This window comes from Chiloscyllium punctatum, chromosome 14, assembly GCF_047496795.1.
Source record: "Chiloscyllium punctatum isolate Juve2018m chromosome 14, sChiPun1.3, whole genome shotgun sequence".
In the NCBI taxonomy this organism is placed as follows: Eukaryota; Metazoa; Chordata; class Chondrichthyes; order Orectolobiformes; family Hemiscylliidae; genus Chiloscyllium; species Chiloscyllium punctatum.
Genome location: NC_092752.1, coordinates 41,381,909 through 41,406,118, shown reverse-complemented (window position 1 = coordinate 41,406,118; position 24,210 = coordinate 41,381,909). Strand labels below are relative to the sequence as shown.

At 39.5% G+C, this 24,210-nt stretch overlaps 1 protein-coding gene across 10 annotated transcripts in view; it reads left to right on the top strand.

The window, feature by feature from the left end:
• Positions 1-24,210, top strand: part of rapgef2b (Rap guanine nucleotide exchange factor 2b) — a 389,412-nt gene that overhangs the window by 321,926 nt on the left and 43,276 nt on the right. For 8 of the 10 annotated variants that reach the window (XM_072584245.1, XM_072584243.1, XM_072584242.1 and 5 more), the window contains 7 exons: positions 1,093-1,476; positions 6,119-6,330; positions 13,218-13,341; positions 18,930-18,953; positions 20,009-20,232; positions 22,774-22,956; positions 23,208-23,360. In XM_072584245.1, coding sequence (XP_072440346.1) covers positions 1,093-1,476; positions 6,119-6,330; positions 13,218-13,341; positions 18,930-18,953; positions 20,009-20,232; positions 22,774-22,956; positions 23,208-23,360 — 1,304 coding nt within the window. The remainder of the gene's footprint in view (positions 1-1,092; positions 1,477-6,118; positions 6,331-13,217; positions 13,342-18,929; positions 18,954-20,008; positions 20,233-22,773; positions 22,957-23,207; positions 23,361-24,210) is intronic. The other 2 variants (XM_072584246.1, XM_072584244.1) reach the window with 1 other exon arrangement.

Sequence of the window (24,210 nt, the reverse complement as noted above, 5' to 3'; positions counted from 1 at the left end):
AGGCTGAATATTTACTATCTACCACCATTCTCTGACTTCGACCGGTTAGCCAGTTCTCTATCCAACTGGCCAAACCTCCCACTATCCCATGCCTCCTGACTTTCCGCATAAGCCTACCAAGGGGAACCTTATCAAATGCCTTACTAAAATCCATGTACACTACATCCACTGCTCTACCCTCATCCACATGCTTGGTCACCTCCTCAAAGAATTTAATAAGACTTGTAAGGCAAGACCTACCCCTCACAAATCCATGCTGGCTGTCCCTAATCCAGCAGTGTCTTTCCAGATACTCATAAATCCTATCCCTCAGTACCCTTTCCATTACTTTGCCTACCACCGAAGTAAGACAAACTGGCCTGTAATTCCCGGGATTATCCCTATTCCCTTTTTTGAACAGGGGCACAACATTTGCCACTCTCCAGTCTCCTGGTACCACTCCCATTGACAGTGAAGATGAAAAGATCATTGCCAACGGCTCTGCAATTTCCCCTCTTGCTTCCCACATAATCCTAGGATATATCCTGTCAGGCCCGGGGGACTTGTCTATCCTCAAGTTTTTCAAAATGCCCAACACATCTTCCTTCCTAACAAGTATCTCCTCTAGCTTACCAGTCCGTTTCATACCCTCCTCTTCAACAATACGGTCCCTCTCATTTGTAAATACTCTTTCATTTGTAAATCCCTTTCCATCAGTAAAGTATACATAACTGAAGTGGGTCACTGTCGCCAAAGTGCTCACCTAACTCCAAATCTAACACCTGGCCACGTTCATTACCCAATATCAAATCTAATGTGGCCTCGCCCCGGTTGGCTTGTCTACATATTGTGTCAGGAAACCCTCCTGCACACATTGGAAAAAAACTGACCCATCTTAAAATACTTGAACTATAATATTCCCAGTCAGTAGGAAGTTCTGTTTCAGCTCAACTATTGCTCAGAATTCAACATAAAATAAAGTGGCAAAAATTGCAGCTATTTGCTTGCTGATCTAAAGTAAAATGAAAAAGAAACAATTTTACACAATTCTACAGTAAACCTGCTTAATGCTGTTGACCTTTTAGTTGATGCAGTTTTGTTTTCTTTCATGAGGTACTATCTGAAGAATAATATGGAAACAGAGACACTGTGCTCAGATGAAGATGCTCAGGAATTGCTTCGGGAGAGTCATATCACACTGTTACAATTGAGCACGATTGAAGTTGCCACCCAGCTCTCCATGAGGAACTTTGAACTATTTCGTAATATTGAGCCCACAGAGTATATAGATGACTTATTCAAACTTAAGTCAAAAACTGAATGTGCCAATCTGAAGAAATTTGAGAACATAATCAATCAGGAAACATTTTGGGTTGCCACAGAAATCCTTAAGGAGTCAAACCAATTGAAGAGAATGAAGATAATTAAACACTTTATCAAGATGGCACTGCACTGTCGAGAATGCAAGAACTTCAACTCCATGTTTGCAATTATCAGGTAAACATCGAAGATTGGTACAGGAGTTTGACCCTCCAGCCTGGTCCACCATTGAGTATGATTGTTGCTGACCTTTGAGTTCAATACCCTAATTTTGTTCTCCTCCCATATTCCTTGATTCCTTTCGCGACAAGAGCTATATCTACTTCATTCTTGAAACACACTGTTTTGATGTCAACAACTGTGGTAGTGAATTCCACAAGCTCACCACTGTCTGAATTGGAGAAATTTCTCCTCATCTCAGTCCTAAAAAGTTTATTCCTTATGCTTCAGCTATGTACCCTGGTTCTGGATCTGCCCACCATCGAAAACATCCTTCCTGTGTCTAACATGTCTAGTCCTGTTGGAATTTTATAGGTTTCTCTGAGATCCCACCTCATTCTTCTAATCTCCAATGAACCCAATCCTAAATGACTCTAACTGTCCTCCTATATCAGTCCTGCCAGGAATCAGTTTGGTAAATCTTTAAAAGTATAAGGCAGTAAGATGAACTTTTACTTCTAAAAGTGAACCTTTTCATAACTTTTAGTATGGGAATGACTAAACTCTAGTTGGTGAAAGATTCAAAGTACCTTTTTCTATAAGTGGGACTCAAGTACAATATATTTTCATTTATATGGGGCAAATGATGGTGCAGGTCCATGCTAATGGCCTGGCGGTACAAACTCAAATATCGCCACAATTAATTAATAGATGTAAAATATGATGCTGGTCAACATTCCCACTAATTTGTTTTACAAGCTGCACTGACCTCTGAGGTCCACGTGCGGCAATAACTTCCAAATTAGACACTGATGTTATGATAGCTGTGGACAACGAAACAGAGGAGCAAACCCAAAGGAGCTTGGAGGAAACGTTAATGCTAGTCTCAGTAGTGGTGATCATAACAACCATCCTTGATTGGCATTCACCAATTTCTTTTAATGAAGAAGGAAATCTGACATTCTTACCTTATCTGGCCTATGTGTGACACTAGTTCTATGGTAATGACTTTACTCTGAAGTAATCTAGCAAGCCACTTCATTCAAGGCCAATTAGGGATGGGCACCAAATGCTGATTTTGCTAGTGGCATTCATGTCCCATGAAAGAATAAAGAAAAATATCCAGCTTTTCATTTGTGAAAATGTGTCCAGCTACCTGCTCTATTTAGAGCTGTTAATTTGGTGCTCGTGGGGGTTTGAAGTGTCCATCATGCAGGAGAGAAACTGAGGTCATTTCAAAAATGATCAGTTTTATGCCAATAATGGTCAAACAGGCAAATTCTACAGCAAAAAAAACTTCTGTTTATACTAATATGAGAACCATCCCAAGGCACTTCACCAAAATGTAATTGAGAGGAAATCTGTCATACTAGCTCAATCTGATCAGTATGCAACTCCAGACCAAATCAACTACATTGATCTTCTCAGGACATCTATGCATGGGCAATAATTACCAGTCTTGCCTACAGCCCTCTTCCTAATAATGAGTTCAAAAAAAGGGAATGGCAAGCCAAAGAAGGTAATTTTACCTCAAAACTCAGAAAAGAGTTTTAAAGAGAATCTTAAAAGGGTGGTAAAGATACAGAGAGACAGAAAGGTTTTGGGAAGGAATTCCAGAAGCTAGGTTTAGGTTACTGAAAGTGTGGCTACCAATGTTAAAACAAAGGGAAGGGAAGGATTGCAGATGTGGAAGGTTAGTTTAGAAGAATGTACACTACTTGATGGGGAGAAGGTGCTATGGTATGGTGGATGAAGTTTCAAGAATGGAAGATTTTTGAGAGAGTTGAGTCCTCGAAGACAATTTAACATAAGAATGTAGATTTTAAAGTTTCTCCTTGAGATATTTAGATCATTATTTAACTTCAAATAAATTACAAATAATGAAAGGAAGAAAAACTAACAAGCATCCTGTCAAAAGAATGCACAAAGGAAGAAAATTATGAAATATAAAATATACTATTGTAGAAGATACAACATAGAAATCATAGTTTAACAATAAATTAGGGAGAATGTGGGAGGTAACAAATAAAAACATTATACATTTGTGATAAGTTACTCTTGTGAAGCCAAGCATCTTTCTCTTGGTGCCTGCATGTATAGATGAAACCTTCCACAGAAGGTGCAATTTTAAAATCCATTATTTAGGAGGTTGACTTGCTAACCTGGCAATTTTGAGGCACGTGATGGTGCTTGAAGCATTTATGATTTAACTGAGAAGAGTGCTGAGAATCGTGCTCCACTGTTCCATGAACTATCATAAAGTGTATGAATGTATAAAATTCCAATGAAATCACCAAAATGACAAATTTGCCTGACTGTCTACTACTCAAGACAAAAGCACAAGTTTAATCAGTAATAGAAAAATATTTTTTGGATCGCAATTAACTTTAACAAGAGCAGTGAAGTGAAAAGACTTGTAATCTACAACTTTAAACTAATCCCTTCAAAAAAACCTCTAAATGTGCACAATCAAACATGGTTAAGACAGGTAAAAATAATGGTTTAAGACACATACTGTGGGTGTTGCTTTGTCAGAATTAAATAATTGTAATGATAAACTTTCACATGAAGGAACCAAATATGCCCCTTGTTTTAATATTGTAGGATATGTTAAATTATGCATATTCAAATGCAAAGTTTTATATTCCTGTTAATTTTCAAAATCGTCATTGTGCTGACTAGAACCAAAAGCTTGCAAGGCATTAAAACCCAGGATTTATGGTTACCGGTCAAATGTTATGCAAAATTGCAACCCTTTAAGAGTTTTTAATGATTCATATCGATACTTAATTTCACAGATAATTTTTAATATTTGTTTGCAATATTTATTTCTTGATTATGTAGCTAGTTTCTGTACAAGAAGGGAACACTTAATTATACTCTTGGTTTGGGATATTCTGGGTGCAAGGGATAAGTGAGTTAAACCAGCAAATAGATTTTCTTACAATCCTCTGTACTTGTTGAAATGTCAGTGATCCAAGGGCCTTAATTAACATATATGACTGATTTTTGCAATGTTTGCAGCTCAGGTTGAGGTTTAGGGTGTAGCTTTATTCGCTGAGCTGTAGATTTGATATCCAGTAGTTTCATTATCTGGCTAGGTAACATCATCTGTGGCGACCTCCAAGTGAAGCGAAGCTGTTGTCTCCTGCTTTCTATTTATATGTTTGTCCTGGATGGGGTTCCTGGGGTTTGTGGTGATGTCATTTCCTGTTCATTTTCTGAGGGGTTGATAGATGGTATCTAGATCTAAGTGTTTATTTATGGCGTTGTGGTTGGAGTGCCAGGCCTCTAGGAATTCTCTGGCATGTCTTTGCTTAGCCTGTCCCAGGATAGATGTGTTGTCCCAGTCGAATTGGTGGTTTTTTTCATCTGTGTAGGGCTACGAGGGAGAGAGGGTCATGTCTTTTTGTGGCTAGCTGGTGTTCGTGTATCCTGGTGGCTAACTTTCTTCCTGTTTGTCCTACGTAGTGTTTGTGGCAGTCCTTGCATGGAATTTTGTAGATGACGTTGGTTTTGTCCATGGGTTATACTGGGTCTTTTAAGTTTGTTAGTTTTTGTTTGAGAGTGTTGGTGGGTTTGTGCGCTACTAGGAATCCGAGGGGTCTTAGTAGTCTGGCTGTCATTTCTGAAACTTCTTTGATGTATAGTAAGGTGGTTAGGGTTTCTGGCTGTGTTTGGTCTGCTTGTCGTGGTTTGTTCTTGAGGAATCTGCAGACTGTATTTTTTAGGTATCCGTTCTTCTCGAATACGTTGTATAGGTAGTTCTCCTCTGTTTTCCGAAGTTCGTCTGTGCTGCAGTGTGTGGTGGCTCGTTGGAATAGTGTTCTGATACAGCTTCGTTTGTGTGTGTTGGGATGGTGTAGTTCAGTATTTGGTCATTGTTTGTCGGTTTTCTGTATACGCAGGTTTGTAGTTCTCCGTTGTCCTTTCTTTCGACTGTGACGTCCAGGAATGTGAATTTGTTGTTGGTTTCTTCCTTCTTGGTGAACATTATGCCTGTGAGGGTGTTGTTGATGATGTTAAATGTCTCTTCTATCTTGTTTCGTTTTGTGACGACAAAGGTGTCATCTACGTAGCGGACCCAGATTTCTGGTTTGATGGTTGGTAGGGCTGTTTATTCTAGTCTTTGCATTACCGCTTCTGCTATGAATAGTGGAGATCCCATGGGTGTGCCGTTTGTTTGTAGATTGTTGTTGATTATGACTACGAGGGAGAGAGGGACGTGTCTTTTTGCCACAAAAATACACGGCCCTCTCTCCCTCGTAGCTCTACGCACAGAAGAAAAAAACCACCATTTCGACTGGGACAACACATCTATCCTGGGACAGGCTAAGCAAAGACATGCCAGAGAATTCTTAAAGGCCTGGCACTTCAACCACAATGCCATAAACAAACATGTAGAGCTAGACACCATCTATCGATCCCTCCGAGAACGAACAGGAAATGACATCACCACTGATGATGTTACCTAGCCAGGTAATGAAACATCTGGATATCAAACCTACAGCTCAGCGAGCAAAGCTACACCCTAAACCTCAACCTGAGCTACAAACCTGCAAAAAACTTTGTTTATTTGGTAGTTTATTACTTAAAAGGACTGTTTCAGAGTTTGTTTTTAGCTAATACTATATTTTCTGTATTTTCTCATAAAATCTAGTGGTTTATATCTTGCACCAGTCGCAAGACTACGCAATACTTGGGAAAAACTTCCCAGTAAATATGAGAAGTTATTTCAGGACCTTCAGGACCTCTTAGATCCCTCCAGAAATATGGCTAAATACAGGAATGTTTTGAACAATGAGAATCTACAGCCTCCCATTATTCCTCTCTTCCCAGTGATCAAGAAAGATCTGACATTCTTACATGAAGGTAGCTCTGCTTACTACTTTTTAAAAAAAAGTATCTGTAATTGCATTTTTGTAGTTTTCTGTACTGTAAGTAGCATTATTGTTCACGCCATGCTTCTGATTTCTCGATCATAAATTTGGTACTTGTGTCAGCTAATGCTCGCTGCTCGTTGGTTGGATGCTGCCTGAACTGCTGTGCTCTTCCAGCACCACTAATCCAGTATTTGGTTTTCAGCATCTGCAGTCATTGTTTTTACCTCCGCTAATGCAAGTTTCACCCATGTTTACTTTTACAACTAAATATATCAAATTTGACAGGGATTTGTTGTATCTTCTTGCATCAAATTTAGTTACATAGTGACTATTATTCTAAAGAGTAATGATTTATCAGGATGTTGAATAAATTAAGTATGTACCGAGCGTTTTTCCTTGTATTCAACTGCATTTTTCTCAGTGAACTTGTGTTAACATTATTCTGTTAGACTAGAAATATTTTATACACTGCACAATGTTGTCCACAATGGCGTAATTGATGTCATACGATTGTGCATTCAGGAGTAGTCATAAAGTTATATAACATGAAAAACTATCCTTCGGTCCAACTCGTCCATGCCAACCAGATATCAAAAGATAATCTAGCCCCATTTTCCAGCACTTGGCCCATGTCCCTCCAAACCCTTCCTATTCATACACCTATCCAGATGCTTTTTAAATGTTGTAATTATGCCAGCCTCCACTACTCCATCTGGCAGCACATTTCATACATGCGTCCCCCTCTGGTGAAAACGTTGCCCCTAAGGTCCCTTTTACATCTTTCCCTTCTCACCCTAAACCTATACCCTCTAGTTCTGGACTCACCCACCCAAGGGAAAAGACCTTATCTATTTACTTTATCCTTGCTCCTCATAATTTTACCCTTTAAGACCCGACACTCAGTCTCCGACACTCCGATGGCCCCAGCCTGTTCAGCCTCTCCCTACAGCTCAAACCATCCAATCCTGGCCACTTCCTTGTAAATATTTTCTGAACCCATTCAAGTTTCACAACATCTTTCTGGTAATAGGGAAACTAAAATTGCACACAATATTCCAAAAGTTGCCTAAGCAATGTCCTATGCAGTCATAACATGCCCTCCCGACTCCTATAATCAATGTTCTGACCAACAAAGGAAAGAATACCAAAGGACGCCTTTACTATCATATCAACCTGTGACTCCACTTTAAAGGATCTACAAACCTGTACTTCAAGGTCTTTTTGTTCAGCAACGCTCCCCAGGACTTTACCATTAAGTGTATAAGTCCTGTCTAGATTTGCTGTTCCAAAATTCAGCACCTCATGTCTATCTAAATCAAACTCCATCAGCCACTCCTTGTCCCATTGGCCCATCTAATTAAAATGCTGTAACTTTTTTTTGGTGTCTACTATACCTCCAATTTTGCTGTCATCTGCAAACTTACTAAGTACAGCTCCTATGTTCACATCCATTTCATTTATATGAATGACGCACAGCAGTGGACCCATCACCAGTCCTGGGGCACACACTGGTTACAGAACTTCAATTTGAAAAGCAACCCTCCACTATCACCCTCTGTCTTCTACCTTGAGCCAGTTCTATATCCCACTGGCTAGTTCTCCCTGTATTCCATGTGATCTAACCTTGCTAACCAGTCTACCCTGAGGAACCTTGTTTGCAAGCCTTACTGAAGTCCATATTGATCACATCCACAGCTCTGCCCTCATCAATCCTCTTCATTACTTCTTCAAAAAACTCAATCAAGTTCGTGAGACATGATTTCCCATGTACAAAGCCATGCTGACTATTCCTTATCGTAGAATCCCTACAGTGTGGAAACAGGCCATTCGACCAACTATTCCTAATCGGTTCTTGCCTTTCCAAGTACATGTAAATCCTGTCCCTTCGGATTCCCTCCCAACAACTTGCCCATCACCGATGTCAGGCTCACTGGTCTACAGTTCCCTGGCTTGTCCTTACCAGCTTTCTTAAATAGTGGCACCACATTAGCCAACCTCCAGCACCTCACCTGTGACCATCATTGACACAAATATCTCAGCAAGGAGCCCATCAATCACTTTCCTAGCTTCCCACAGGGTACACCTGATCAGGTTCTGAGGATTTATCTAATTTTATGTGTTTCAAGACATCCAACACCACCACTTTTCAAGATATCACATCTATTTCCCCACACACTGTACCTTCCATGTCCTTCTCCACAGTAAACACTGATGCAAAATGCTCGTTAATATCTCCTCTATCTCCTGCGATTCCAGGCATAGGCTGCCTTGTGATTTTTGAGGAGTCCTATTGTCTCCCTAATTACCCTTTTGACCTTAATGTATTTATAAAATCCCTCTGGATTCTCCTTAACCATATTTGCCAAAGTTATCTCATGTCCCTTTTTGTCCTCCTGATTTCCCTCTGAAGTAGACTTCTGCTGCCTTAATGCTCTTCTAAGCATTCACTCGATCTCCGCAGTGTATACTTGACGTATACTTGCTTCTTTTTCTTGACCAAAGCCTCAATTTCTCTTGTCATCTAGCATTTCCTACACCTACCAGCCTTGTCTTTCCCCCTAACAGGAACATACTGTCTCTGGACTCTCATTGTTTCATTTTTGAAGGCTTCCCATTTTCCAGCCATCCCTTTACCTGTGAGCATTTGTGTCCAATCAGCTTCTGAAAATTTTACTTAATACTGTCAAAATTAGCCTTCCTCAAATTAAGAAGTTCTATCCTTTTCCATCACTATTTTAAAACTACTGGAATTATGGTCGCTGGCCCCAAAGTGCTCCCGCACTGACACCTCAGTCACTTGCCCTGCCTTATTTCCCAAGTGTAGATAAAAGTTTGCACTTCTCTAGTAGGTACATCCACATACTGAATCAGAAAATTTTCCTGTAAACACTTAACAAATGCCTCTGCATCTAAGCCTTTAACACTATGGCAGTCCCAGTCTTTATTGAGAAGGGTAAAATCCCCTACCATTACCACTTATTTTTAGATTACTTGCAGTGTGGAAACAGGCCCTTCGGCCCAACAAGTCCACACTGGCCCGCCGAAGCGCAACCCACCCAACAGATAACTGAGATCTCCTTACAAATTTGTTTCTCAATTTCCCACTGATTGTTGGGGGGTCTATAAAGTATTCCCAATAAGGTGATCATCCTATTTTTATTTCTCAGTTCTACCTAAATAACATCCTTGGACGTATTCCAAAGAATATCCTCCCTAAGTACAGACGAATTATTAACCATTATCAAAAAGACTACTCCCCCTCCTCTCTTGCACCCCCTACCCCACACCCCAAGTCAACCTTCAAAAGTTCTTCACTCCTACTATTAAAATTTCCCTTATTCAAATTAAGAGCTTTAACTTTCATGGAAGGTTTTTCTTTTTCATAACATTTTAAAATTAATACAGTTGTGATCACCAGTCCCAAAGTGTCCCCCTACTAACACTTCTGTCATTTGCCCTGCTTTATTTCTCAAGAGAAGGTCAAGTTTTGCTCCTTCTCTAGTAGGTGCATTTATATATCAATAAAGATTTTTTCTTAAATCATCCAAGCCTTTAACACAATTGCAGTCCCAGTCAATGTTTGGAAAATTAAAATCTCCTACTGCTACAACTCAATTATTCTTAAATATATCAAGCAGTCTCTACATATTTGTTCCTCAACCTCTCTCTGACTATTGGGAGGGCCTAAAGTGTATAGTCCCATCAAGATGATCATCCCTTTCTTATTTCTAATATCACTCATATAGTTTCACTGGACAATCCCTCAGAAATACCCTGTCTAATTGTAATGTTTTCCTTCATCAAAAGTACCACACCCCACCTATCTTGCCTCTCTTTCTATATTTCCTATAACATCGGCACCGTGGCTCAATGGTTAGCACTGCTGCCTCACAGTGCCAGGCAGCCGGATTCAATTCCAGCTTTAGGCGACTCTGTGTGGAGTTTGCACGTTCTCCCCCTGTCTGTGTGGGTTTCTTCCCTGTGCTCCGGTTTCCTGCCACAATCCAAAAGATGCACAGGTTAGGTGAATTGGCCCATAGTTTTCAGGGATGTGTGGATTAGGTGCATTAGTCGGGTGTAAATGCAGGTTAGGGGATTGGGTGTGGGTGAGTTACTCTTTGGAGGATCGGTATGGAATTGTTGGGCCAAATGGCTGTTTCCACACTGTAAGGATTCTATGTAAAACCCAAAACATTGAGATTCCCGTTCTGTCCTTCCCTCAGCCAACTTAGCTATGATGTCCCAGCGTCATGTTCCCAAACATGACCTGAATTCATCAGCTTTACCTGTAGGACTCCTTGCATAGAAGTAAGTGCAGTTTTATTTCTTCAGTGTTACCTTGCTCTCTGGCTTGCTCTTATCTGCCTTTTCTGATTAACTTGCTTTTTTGATTCAGAACCATCCTCATCTGTCCTTCTATTTACAATGCTACCTACGACAACAACAGCCAGATGTCTATATAAAATAATAAACAACAAAAGGAAAAAGTTATGAATATTGAATATTGTTGACTTATTGAATACTTATTTATAAAATAGATAAAATGGGAAAGACAAGATGTTTTGGCCAAACATGAATTCGACCTATACATACAAGTATATACGGTAATTCTAACCCATTCAACCTTTTCTCATGCATCAGTCCTGCCAAGCCAGGAATTGGTCTGGTAAACCTTCACTGCATTTCTTCTACAGCAAGAACATCCTTTCTCAGATAAGGAGACCAAAACTATGTGTAAACTTCCTCCTGTGGTCTCACCAAAGCCCTAGATAATTGCAGTAAGTCATCCCTGCACCAGTAATCAAATTCTCTTGCTATCAAGGCCAACATACCAGTCACCTTCACCGCCAGCTGCACCTGAATGCTTACCTTCAGTGACTTGTGTACGAGGATACTTGTTGCACATTTCCGCCTCTCAATTTATAGTCATTCAGATTACGTGTCTTTCTAACTTTGCTCTCAACATGGATAATGTCACATTTATCCACATTATACTGCACCTTGCTCATTCACTCACCTTACTCAAATCACACTGAAGAATTTCTGCTTCATCCTCACAACTCACGCTCCCAACTTGCTTTGTGCCATCTGCAAATTTGGAGATAGTATGTTTAGCTCCCTCATACAAAACATTAATGTATATATTGTGAATAGCTGGCACGCTAGCACTGATGTCTGAGGTATCCCAATAATCACTCCCTGCCTTTTGGACAAAGATCCTTTTATTTGCCCTCGTTTCCTGTGTGTCAACCCGTTCTCTATCCATCTCAATACACTGCCTCTAGTTCCATGGGCTTTAATTCCATTTTCTCAGCTCTTGTGTGGGTCTTTATCGCAAGCCTTCTGAAAATCCAAATAAACCACATTTTCAGTTTCCCTCCTATCAACTGCACGAGTCTCTTCCTTGAAGAATTTCAGTAAATTTGTTAAACATGACTTCCCATTTGTATATTAATGCTAACTCTGTCCAATTCTGTCCTTGTTTTCCACATGCTCAGCTGTTGAATCTTTTAAAATGGACTCCACCATTTTCCCACTGCTGATGTCAGCTTATCTGATCTATAATTTCCCATTTTCTCTCTACCTCTCTTTTCAAATAATTAACAATTGTAGTGATACAGTTGCAGGTATTATAGTGATACCATGACCACAACTTCGTTTACTTGTTTCCCAATAAAAAATGCATCAATGTGTTTTGAAGCTTGTGTGCATCAGTGTGAAAAAGGAAATGCTGAACATGTTTTCTTGAACTTGTACAAACTTTTCACTTTTAATTTATGAGAACTTCGCTGGGGCTGCATTCCCCAGATGAACAGGATTCAGAGCTGAATACCAATTGGAGAGTGAGTGTGCACTCAGGGTTGTGGCCCTTCCTACCATGTTCTCCTTGACTGCCTTGTGGTCACTAATTTCCTTTTGCTTGCATATTCTTTAGCTGTGAGGTTACCACCTTCATAAATGTGCCATCTGTGAAACTTTGAGCCTCACATAGACTCCAATGTGTTACCAGTAACTCAAGCTCCAAAGTTTGAGTTGCTTTAGCTGATAAAGCTTCCAACAACATTTAGTTGTCCAGGACAGGAGAATCATCCTGGAGTCCCACATGTCATGAAACTGCAATGAACAGCTGTGCCTCCATCTATTAGATAACCTAAAGTGAACAGAAATAACTGAGGACATGGCATTTAAGAAACCCATAGCTCATTTATTAGTTTAATAAAACAATATTAAGTTACAGATTCTGAGCTTCAAAGTTGGCAAATCTCTTTAGCTGCAATACTCATCCAACCATTAGCTGCGGTCCTATAATTATCATGCACTATTTATTTATAATAGCAATGTAACTTTAAACTTGCAATTTCAGTAATCAGTTTGCAAAGTCTAGGGTATGAATGTGTTGCTGGAAAAGCGCAGCAGGTCAGGCAGCATCCAAGGAGCAGGAGAATTGACGTTTCGGGCATTAGCCCTTCTTCAGGATTCTTGAAGAAGGGCTTATGCCGGAAACGTCGATTCTCCTGCTCCTTGGATGCTGCCCGACTTGCTGTGCTTTTCCAGCAACACATTTTTCAGCTCTAATCACCAGCATCTGCAGTCCTCACTTTCTCAAAGTCTAGGTTATCCTTACTACTAACTATCCTTACTAATAATTCTGTCTTGATTTATGGTCAGTGCCAACATCCACCTACTGGCATTGCTGGTATTGAAATCAATATACGTCTGGTATGTTAACCTATTCCTTCTCAGAACATTAAATCATTGAGGTTCCTTGTTTTGCTCTCAATTGTCACCTGAGTTTTCTGGAAGCTAAATAGAAGTGTTAATATAGAGAAGACTGTCTCACTCCTTGTCAGGAGTAATTTTAATTTTCTTCCATAGGGAACGATTCCAAGGTGGATGGTCTTGTGAATTTTGAAAAATTACGAATGATTGCAAAAGAAATTCGTCATGTTGGCCGTATGGCTTCAGTTAATATGGATCCTGCTGTTATGTTCAGGACAAGGTTAGTGTTATCTGTTCACAGAATACTCAAATCTACAGTGAATCTGAGTCAATTAAAATTATTTATCATTGAGAACAAAATGTCGTCTTAGGATTGGTTATGGACAAAAAATGTTTTTTGTTCTTAAAAGAACAAGCACAGTTTGGTTTCTATTCAGAAGCCGCAGCAATAGCGCTCTTAGAAAACATGCTTTTCATTGAAATAACCTAAAGTACTAAGAATTGCATAATCTAACACGCAAAGACATGTTATTTTATCATTATTGCTTTAATTATTTTAGTGTTGCATATCTGTTGTTCTTTTTCCTTTTGTTGTGCAATGATTTTAATGTGGTGTAGAAGACTTGCATTTGAAAGTATTGAGCAGTAACTAAATTAATGCATTAAGTGGTTGCTGTTTGTTATTATAAGTGAAGTTATGTACATTCCTGCATTTCACGCTTGTACTCTTGGTTTTTACAAAATCTGAAACTCTGAATTTGTATACTAACCCAAACAAAATGCTGTTTTATCTTGTGCAAACAAACCTACACAAAATGTATGCACTCCTATTTCCAGTAAGGTTTCTCATGGATGCTTCTTTCAATATAAAGTGTGATTAAAATACGTACAAGTGAATCATCAAGGAATTTTATGTAAGACAATAAGACATAGGAGCAGAATTAGGCCATTCAGCTAATTGGGTCTGTTTCATCATTTGCTCGCATTTAATATGTTTCTCAATCTCATTCTCCTGCCTTCTCTACATAACCCTTGACCCCCTCACCATTCAATAATCTATCTCTGTCTTAAATCTACTCAATGAATTGGCCCCCATAGCCCTCTGTGGCAATGAGTTCCACAGATTAGCCACATATTGGTGAACAAATTCATCTTCATCTCAGTTCTACAGAAACCTACCTTTCACTCTGAAATTGTGCCCTTGGATCCTTGTATCTCCTAGGAAACATCTTCTCTATCTTCACCCAATTCAGGCCTCTCTGTATTCTCTTAAGTTTCAACCAGATTCCTCTCCTCCTCTAAGCTCCATCAAGTACAGACCCAGGGCCCTTAACTGCTCCTTGTCCCCAGAATCATTCTTGTAAACATCCTTTGGACCCCTCCAATGCCAGCACATTGTTCATTAGATACTGAAAGGTCTAACTCTGCAAACAATATCCCAAATGTGGTCTGACCAGAGCCTTGTACAGCCACAGCAGCATATCCCTACTCTTGTATTCTAGTCCTCTTGAAATGAATGCTAACATTTGCATTTGCCTTCCTAACTGCCAACTGAACCTGCATGTTAATCTTAAGAGAATCCTGAACTAGGACTCCCAAGTTCCTTTGTTCTTCTGATTTCCTAAGCTGTTCCCCATTTAGAAAGTAGTCTACACATCTATTCTTCCTACCAAAGTGCATAACCTAACACTTTCCCACATTGTATTCTGTCTTCCACTTCTTTGCCCATTCTCTTCGCCTGTTCAAGTCTTTCTACAACCACTTGCTTTCTCAAAACTGCCTGTCCCTCCATGCACTTGCAAACATGGCAACAATGCCCTCGATTCCTTCGTCCACATTGTTAGTGTGTAACATGAATAGCTGTCATACCAAACAGACCCTGCAGGACTCCACTAATAACTAGCTACCATCCTGAAAAATACCCCTTTTATTGTCAGGCTTGACATCGCCTTGACTCAGCCCTATTAATCACGTACTTTTGAGTATTCTGCAATCTCTCCTTACTAATGGACTCTAAAATCTTATCAACAACCATGATCAGGCTAACCGGCCTATAATTTCCTGTCTTCTGCCTCTATCCCTTAAACAGAAATTTAGCCTTTTTCGAATCCTCTGGAACCCTATTAAATTCAGTGATTCCTGAAAGATTGCCACCAAGGCCTCCACAATCTCCTCTGCCATCTCCTTCAGAACACTGGGGTGTAGTCCATCTGGTCTGGGTGATTTATCCACCCTCACACTTTTCAGCTTCCCCTGCAGCTTCTCATTAATGATGACTATGATATTCACCTCTGCCCCCTGACTCTCTTGAAGTTCTAGTATGGTGCTGGCATCCACTGTGAAAATTGATGCAACATACATATTCAGTTTCTCTGCCATTTCTTTTTGTTCCCCATCACTACTTCTCCAGCCTCATTTTCCAGTGTCTACTCTTGCCTCTCTTCCCTTGTATTTTTCTAAAACAAAATGCTTGCAATCTTCATTTATATTACTAGCTAGTTTTCATTTCCTCCCCCTTGATTATTGTTATGGTCCCTTACGTTGCTTTTTCTATCTCCCAGATTTATTTTCTTCCCACATTGTAACCATTCAAAGTTTGGGAGAAGATTTGTAGCTCGGGTGCTCGTTGTTGTGGTTCTGTTTGCCGAGCTGGGAATTTGTGTTGCAAACGTTTCGTCCCCTGTCTAGGTGACATCCTCAGTGCTTGGGAGCCTCCTGTGAAGCGCTTCTGTGATGTTTCCTCCGGCATTTAAAGTGGCCTGTCTCTGCCGCTTCCGGTTGTCAGTTCCAGCTGTCTGTTGTAGTGGCTGGTATATTGGGTCCAGGTCGATGTGTTTGTTGATAGAGTCTGTGGATGAGTGCCATGCCTCTAGGAATTCCCTAGTATCTGAACAGCCAGGGAATCCCTAGAGGCATGGCACTCATCCACAGATTCTATCAACAAACACATCGACCTGGACCCAATATACCGGCCACTACAGCGGACAGCTGAAACTGACAACCGGAAGCGGCAGAGGCAAGCCACTATAAATGCCGGAGGAAAGATCACAGAAGCGCTTCACAGGAGGCTCCCAAACACTGAAGATGTCACCTCGACAGGGGATGAAACGTCTGCAACACAAATTCCCAGCTCGGCGAACAGGACCACAACATTGTAACTATTGTTAGGAGGCCTGTACGTAGTTCCCATTCGGGTCTTTTCTTCTTTGCAATTCCTCAGCTCTAACCACACAGATTCTACACATTCTGATGCTATATCCCTTTCTATTGATTTAATTTTATTTCTTATTATAAGGCAACCTTTTCCCCTCTGCCTGCCTGTCCTTTCAATAGGACACGTATCCTTGGATATTTAGTACTCAGATCTGGTCTTTGTGCAGCCACGCCTCTGTGATACCAACAACATCATTCCTGCCAATTTCGATCTGTGCTACTCTGTACTCTATTTTGTATACTGCTTGCGTTTAAGTACAACACCCACCGCCTTGCGTTGACTGGCCCCCTTATCATAGTTATCCCCTTTTATCTACAATGCCTGAAGTTACTTTCCTGAGCCTTTCTATACTTTCTGGCCTGTTACTTGTTCTGGAAACTTTAAGAATCTCCACTGAGCATACCCCCTACCACTTTAACTTTGTCCATAATTTTCCATGCAACTGAATCCATCCACCCCCACTCTTGAGTTCAAGCCCAATCCACAGTCCCAGTTGTACAATTTGCCAGGTCTCTGGTCCCAGCATGATGCAGCTGGATCTTGTCCCATCAGACAGCTCCTTCCTTCCCAGTTCTGGTGCCTGTGAATTCAAACGTGTTTTACTCACATCAATCTTTGAGCCATCTGTTTATCTCTTTACTCTTGTTGACCTTGTGCTAATTTGTTCATGGCTCGGGTAGTAGTCCGGAAATTTTTACTTTTCTGGTTCTGCTTTTCAATTTAGGCCCTAGTCACTCATGTTCTCTCAGCAGAACTTCTGTCCACCCATATTGTTGGTACCTATATGGACCATGACAACCCCTCCCACTCCAAGTTCCTCCACAGCTCAGTTGAGATATCTTGAACCCAGACACCAGGCAGGCAACAGGGACTCTATCCTGGCCACAACAGTGTCTGTTCCCCTGACTATATTATCCCCAATTATAACATTTCTCTTTTCTGTCCCCTCTTGAATTGCTCCCTGTACCATGATGCTACAGCCCCACTCTCATCCTCACAGTAAGCAAGAATCTCAAACTTGTTACACAAGCTCAAGGGCTGAGGTTCCTTCAACGTATCTCCTTGATATCTCTACCTGCCCCACTCATAGTCACACCTTCCTAACCATTGACCAAATTCAAGGAAGTTAGATTAAGGGGTGTGACTGCTTCTTCAAACACAGCATTCAAGTAATTCTTTCCCCTCCCTAATATGTCAGTGTTCAAAGCTGGATTTCCTCACAGTACAAATGTGGACACTGTGAACCACAGTGGTCTCCACCTGCACCCTCATCGCCTGGCCTGGTATCTCTATTTTAATTACTTAGTTCTTCATTTAATTTTTAAACGTCTTGAACATTATAGTTTGTAGCCTTTAGTATTTCCCTTACTTACCTTCAATCTGAAAGTAACCTATTACAGATAGAAAAATTAGTAGCTGTCACCAACTGTTGAACTTACAGTTCACCTGTGATGGCACTCTTGTGCGCTCCCCTAATCACAGGCTTCAACTTATCTTGTTTTAAAAAAAATTACAAACCACGAGCCAAAAAACGCACGCAAAAAGCACCTCTTCCCCTCTGCACCAAGTTCCCACGTTGCCTCTAAAACCCCTGAACTATATAGTCGCTTGAGCTGTATCTCACTCTGGAAATAATCTCTCCTTCCCGACTATGCAAAGTTTACTGTTCCAAGCAAATGTAGCAAACTAATGTACAATGTTTTAGAAAAAGTAAAATACATCTGCTTTCAGATGAGCAATTAGGCTGTTGCTTGTGTTTCTTAGGAATTGTTCTCATCATTGCAGTGGAATGATCACATAGCAATATAAACCAGAAAGTTTAATGTTGGGGTTGTCAGTAAGCCTTGTACATTTAGTTACTATTGATGTGGAATTTCCCATTAATAGATGAAATTTTAAATGCACTTAGTCCAAACTTAAGTCAAAATGAGAATCATTAGTTGTGCTATATTGTAATAAATATTTTATTTGCTGCACAAATGTGACTGTACAAATTGAACAAATATTGACATCAAATTTAAGAATAGATTTTCAACTTGTTACCAAGGCAGAAATGAATATAGGCAGCTTCTTTAATGGGGCGTTTTAGTCTGGAATAGCAACTTAAAAATTTAACCCCTTGGTGGAAACAATTGAAGCTATAGTCTGCATTACTGCAAAAGTACATTACTTATAAAGAATTATAGTATACGTAACATAGGAATAAGCCATCAATCAAATGATATGTTGCGATAATGTCTGGTATGTCTTTAAGATTCAGTCCAGGTTTTGTGATGGTTCTGTCCATTCTAATTATAGATGTTCTTTTCCTATTAATGTATAATTATCTATATCATGATTAGAATATCTTCTGCATTTGTCTTTATAGAGAACAATGACAAAAGATAATTTCATACTCGCCTTCAGTTTTTCAATATTAACATATTAAAAGCTTTATGAAGTACTTTCTATAGTGATGAAAGTTACTGTACTGGATTGAAGAATGTTTGTATTTAAGACTCTTGTTTATAGTCAGTTTGTGTTGTGATGACTGTTATGTCCCTTGGCTTCTGTTACTGCATGTCTGAGATCTTGTCTTTTCTGTCTGAGCTTGTGATCTTTCTCTGTCTTTCTTCCTAAATCCACGCTTCAATATTCATGGCTCTCAATTACAGGAAGAAGAAATGGAGAAGTCTGGGGTAAGTGGTGTTTAGTAGGCACCAAGGACATTTTTTGCCATTTTTCATTTTCCATCTCTGTGCTCACTATTATGCTTTGACATTTTTTTCAGTTTAACCCTTTTGTGCTCTGGCATCATTGTTGGATGATCTTTATCTACTCACAAGTCTGTTCTAACATTGCTTAGGCTACTAAGAGACTTTAGAAATGGTAGCCCCAGTCCCTTAAAATTACATAATGATGGTTTAAAATTAAGTGTAATCTTTTTAATACAGGGAAAGAATAACTGTTTGAGATAAATATTTTAAATATAAAAGTAAGGATTAAGGTGGAAGTCATAATTCTGTTGGCAGTTATATATTGTATAATAGCTCGAGTGTCAAGGAAGAATTTTTGAAATCTCAGCATTTACTAACTTTTGAGTAAAGCTTCCAATGGGCCTTTTTGGTCTTATGTAGAAGGAAGTGTTCTTTGAGTGCTCCGGTTTCCTCCCACAGTCCAAACAAAATGTGCAGGTTGGGTGAATTGGCCATGCTAAATTGCCCGTAGTGTTAGGTGATTGGGTAAATGTAGGGGAATGGGTCTGGGTGGGTTGCGCTTCGGAGGGTCGGTGTGGACTTGTTGGGCCGAAGGGCCTGTTTCCACATTGTAAGTAACCTAATCTAATAAACAGCGCGTGCTGCCCTATTGATCATCAAATGGTAAAGAATAATATTGAGACTACTTTTGTTTTTAGTATTGCTGTTTAACATCAGTCCTGCATGAGCTTTGACTCCTGCTTCGACTCTTTTACTGAAGTAGTAGCTTCTTCTCAACTAGTAGGCAGACATGCATATAGTGGCATAAAGTTTGTTATCAACTTGGAGCAGAATAGGATTCTCTACAGGATAGCTCCTGGTTTTAATTTTCCTTTCCCTTTTCATTCCTTTTCTTTTTCTGTCTGACTTACTGGAATGAGGCATGTTATTTTAAGCTTGAACAAGACTTACTCTCAATCTGACAAAGGCTTTGCATGTCTCAGTCTTCGACTTTCCATGCTGAAACAAGTGGCATTTCTCTCTCTCCGTTGTGGCAGGTCGCTTAGCCAAGGCAGCACAAATGCTGCTGTGCTAGATGTGGTGCAATCAGGGGGACACAAAAAACGGGTACGGCGCAGCTCATTTCTCAATGCCAAGAAACTCTATGAAGATGCACAAATGGCTCGAAAAGTAAAACAATACCTTGCAAACCTAGATCTGGATATGGATGAAGAAAATCTCCAGGCACTTTCACTACAGTGTGAACCAAGCACCAATACATGTAAGTCATAGATACTTTTGTAAGTTACAGTTTTTTATACTCTTGGACAAAATATGAATTTATTTGCATTTCATTAACAAGCAGAGAAACCAGTGTTTATAATTTTGTATTAAAATAAATAATTTATTTCCAGCTGTGTGAAATGTTAAATTAACATTTTGAAATATTTCCTAAAAGTACCAGTATTCTTGAGTTTCAGTAAATCAGTTCTGCTATAACGCATATTTCTTCAACGTGAATTGGCTTTAATGTGATTGAAAAATTTATATCATTATTTGCAGAACGTGAACCTTCCATACGTGTTTTGGTTATATTGCACTTCCAGTCCCATTAGTTTCGATAGTGCAGCTATTGCGTGATTTCTTATTATGCGAGATCGCACGAGAACGGAACTATCGCGTTATATCAGAATCGACTGCATTATGTTTTATCACAAAAGATTTTTTTTAAAATAGTTTCATGCATAATTAAGATTATGCACAAGGTAGGATTCAAAAACTTTGTGCTGCAACATCTGGATTTATAGCATATTTGTAACAATCCTTCTCAGACAGTGAATGGCTAGGAAACTAAATGCCAGTTGTGAAGTTAAACTTAGATAGGGATAATCACCAACACGATGGCTCGCTGATCTGTAATGCTTTTGGCATATCATGCTTACAAAACTAACAGTATTATAATATCTAAAGTAGCTTGCAGGTTCAAGGTGTAAGGAAGTTTGAACTCTTTATCCCTTAGATGACCAAGAAATTTCCAAGACATTTCCTCTTGAGGAGACTGTGGATTTGGCTTGTATCCAGAGTAAAGCAGATTTTATATGGTTTAGGAAAGGAATTGGTGTAGCATTTGACCATTTCACGTTTTATCATCATCTCAGCATTGATTATTGATTAATAGTGCTTCAACATCAGTACTCTGATTTGCAAGCTTCAACAATTTCAACTCTAGTCCCTTGATTATTTGTATCACCTAATAAATCTAAAAGTTGCCCGAAACCCAATAGAACAGCTGTACAGATGATGGATAAATTAATCAAAGGTTAATTGGATGAGAATTAGCTGCGTAAGAATGGGGAGCTAGTATTCAGTAGTGTGCTATTTTGTGGTTAATGGAAATAAAACTCTCACTAAATGTTTAGACTTGGACTGTGTTATATACTAAAATGTACTTCAGTAGTACCCCCATACACGTAGGGGATACGTTCCAGGACCTACTGCAGAAGCCCAAAACCGTAGATAGGAGTGAACCCATTTATTTAAATGGGAAACATACCTTCCCAGCAGCCTCCTGGTCCCTGCTGCTAGAACGTTCCCTATAATATGCTCGGGCCATGGTAAACCACGGGTAACTGAAACTGTGGAAAATGATTCTGCAGATACAGAGGTCACCCTGCACTTAAATAATGGTGGCATTGTAAAGTTTTGGAACATGCCATCCGCCCTGTTTTCTGAAAATGATCCTTTATACTGAGAGTGAAGGATGAAGTTGCAGTGTGGACATGGATTGCTTCTTTAACAAAGAAGAATTAAGGTATGCCTTGTACTTAAGTTAGCATATAAATGCAAGCTAAAAAGCAATGTTTTTTTCAGAATCGGAGGCCTACTTATTTGAAGAATGATGTAAGTTTGGATAGATTGTTAGCTTTCATAGATAAAGTTGATTAAAAACATCATTTATTGAATGTTTGAGATGTGGTCAAATTTTTGGTAATTTGGTAAGGCTGAGAACAGTACTGGAATTTGATAGATTATATGCAAGACTGCAGAAATTTCATTTGGAAATTTGTCAATCCGTGCTAGCCTTTAAGTTTTGGACTTTGCTAATTATATCAAGTATAGATATAATTCTAGTTTTGATGTGGGTTAAATTTGCAGATTAATATTGTTTGAACAAGTGTTAGAAGCATTTTTAAAAAAAAAACAACTCTTAGGGTGGTATTCCTTTCCCTCGGTCCTCACAGCATAAAGGGGGAAATAAACAAAATGAAAGAAAATGTGAATAAATTGGCGATGTTGCCGAGATACTGGTTGCAGGCAACAATACAAAAGGAGAATTGTGATCAGTAGGAATGAGGACAGAAATGCTCTTGATAATTTTGAGAAGCAAAGAGAATTCAGCATTTACGCTAGAAGAATAAGTCCAGAAATACTCAGGGTCTAGTTAATCTATATTTCACGTGCAATTCAAAGTGTCTTCTGCGCTGAACCAAACGGTGTAATAAGGTATTCAAAACTAAACATGCAAAGGAAATTTGGAGAACAAGTATAGAGGTACGGATCAAAGAAAGAGACGGTTATATTGGCCACAAAAATATTTCAGCCTGAGTCATGATTATGTTAGTGGCAGAGACTTTCAGTTGGACAGTATCAGTCAGTGGATGCATGTTTACAATGTGAAACAGACTGACTTAAATGCTACCTAATATATCTGAGTAATAATAATTGGGACAAAGTTAAGGAATTTGAGAGCTCCATCAGTTTTAGATTTTGAAGTGTCAATGCAATATGTACATTGTGTCTTTTTTTCTTCCTTGACATCTAGTACCCAAAAACACGGGTGAAAAGAAAGTGGGAAAACTTTCAGATACATCTCCTGTTGCTCCAAGATCAGGAGTGCAAAACCAGAAGCAACAACAGCAAAAAGTAAATCAGGCTCTCCAGGTCCCAGCTGTATCGTTGTATCCATCACGCAAGAAAGTGCAAGTTAAAGACCTCCCTCCATTTGGTAATAATATTTCTGAAAATAATTTGCTGCAATGCTTTGATCTGAGTGTTTACTATTTCCCTTCTATGAAATGTGCATGAAAAATAATCTTTTTGAAGTGTCCGTTCAATACAATTACATGTGTTTTGTTATTGGAATTTCAAAAGTTCCAACAGCTTTCTTCTATAATTGTTCAACATTATTTTTCTTTCTATGTATTGAAATTAAAAGGTTACTTCAACTGTATTACTCCTTTAATTTCTGTTATTAAGGTACACATTCTCCTCAAGCTTTGAAAAAAATTCTGTCCTTGTCTGAAGAAGCAAATTTGGATCGGAATAAAAAGCAGGCAGAAGATACTTTATCAAACACCTCATCTCAGTTGTCGTCTCCTCCCACATCTCCTCAGACTTCACCAAGGAAAGGTAGCATCTGAGAAAACCAAGCAGATCCCAGAATGGGCCCATTTTCAACCTGTGCCAAGTGTTTTGTTTATGTGGTACAGGCACTAATGTGATCTGATTTTCAGTCTACTACAAGCATGTTTTTATTTGCTTTCCCATTTGCTCAAGGCATATAGTCTCTGTAGTTATTCATATATTCTGTGTACTTAACATGTATTAAAAGATGTCTGGGGCTGGATTTTCAATCAGGGATCATGAACCAGAGGAGGAGGTTGGTTTTGGACCTCCACCCTACACAGCATACTTTAGGCATGGGGATTTTCAAATCTTTAACCGATTAAAAACCAAGGAGTTGGATTGCCGTCCAAGTAGGGCGGCAGGCAAGCTGAGAGTGCCAGAAAACCAATAAGAGTCCCTCCAGAATTAAATTAATCACATCTATCAAGGTTTGCAACGGCCAATCTGAACATAGAGACTGCAACAGACAAACAAACATAAGTTTATTTTGATGTTTTAAAAATCCACAGCTAATCTCTAAGTGGTAACTCCTCCAGCAGCTCTCAGTAGCCGCTACTATGGCCCAGCTGCCACTATAGGTTTGAAGAGGACATAAACCAAATGTGGGTTGCCCACAATGCTGAAGGGAAACCCAAGATACCGTTAATTATAATTAACAATAATTGCCCTCCATTTACTGCATTCTGTTTCCCAGTGAGCCAGTCCAACCATGAATTTTCCTTGCTGAAAATCACTGTGTGGGAATTGTGGTAGCATACTGGCCTGATGCAGGTAGTGCCAAATTGTGCGTCCCCATGCCTCTGCTTTGAATATTTTACTGTTTTAAAAATCCAGCCAGTGGATCTTGCTAGTT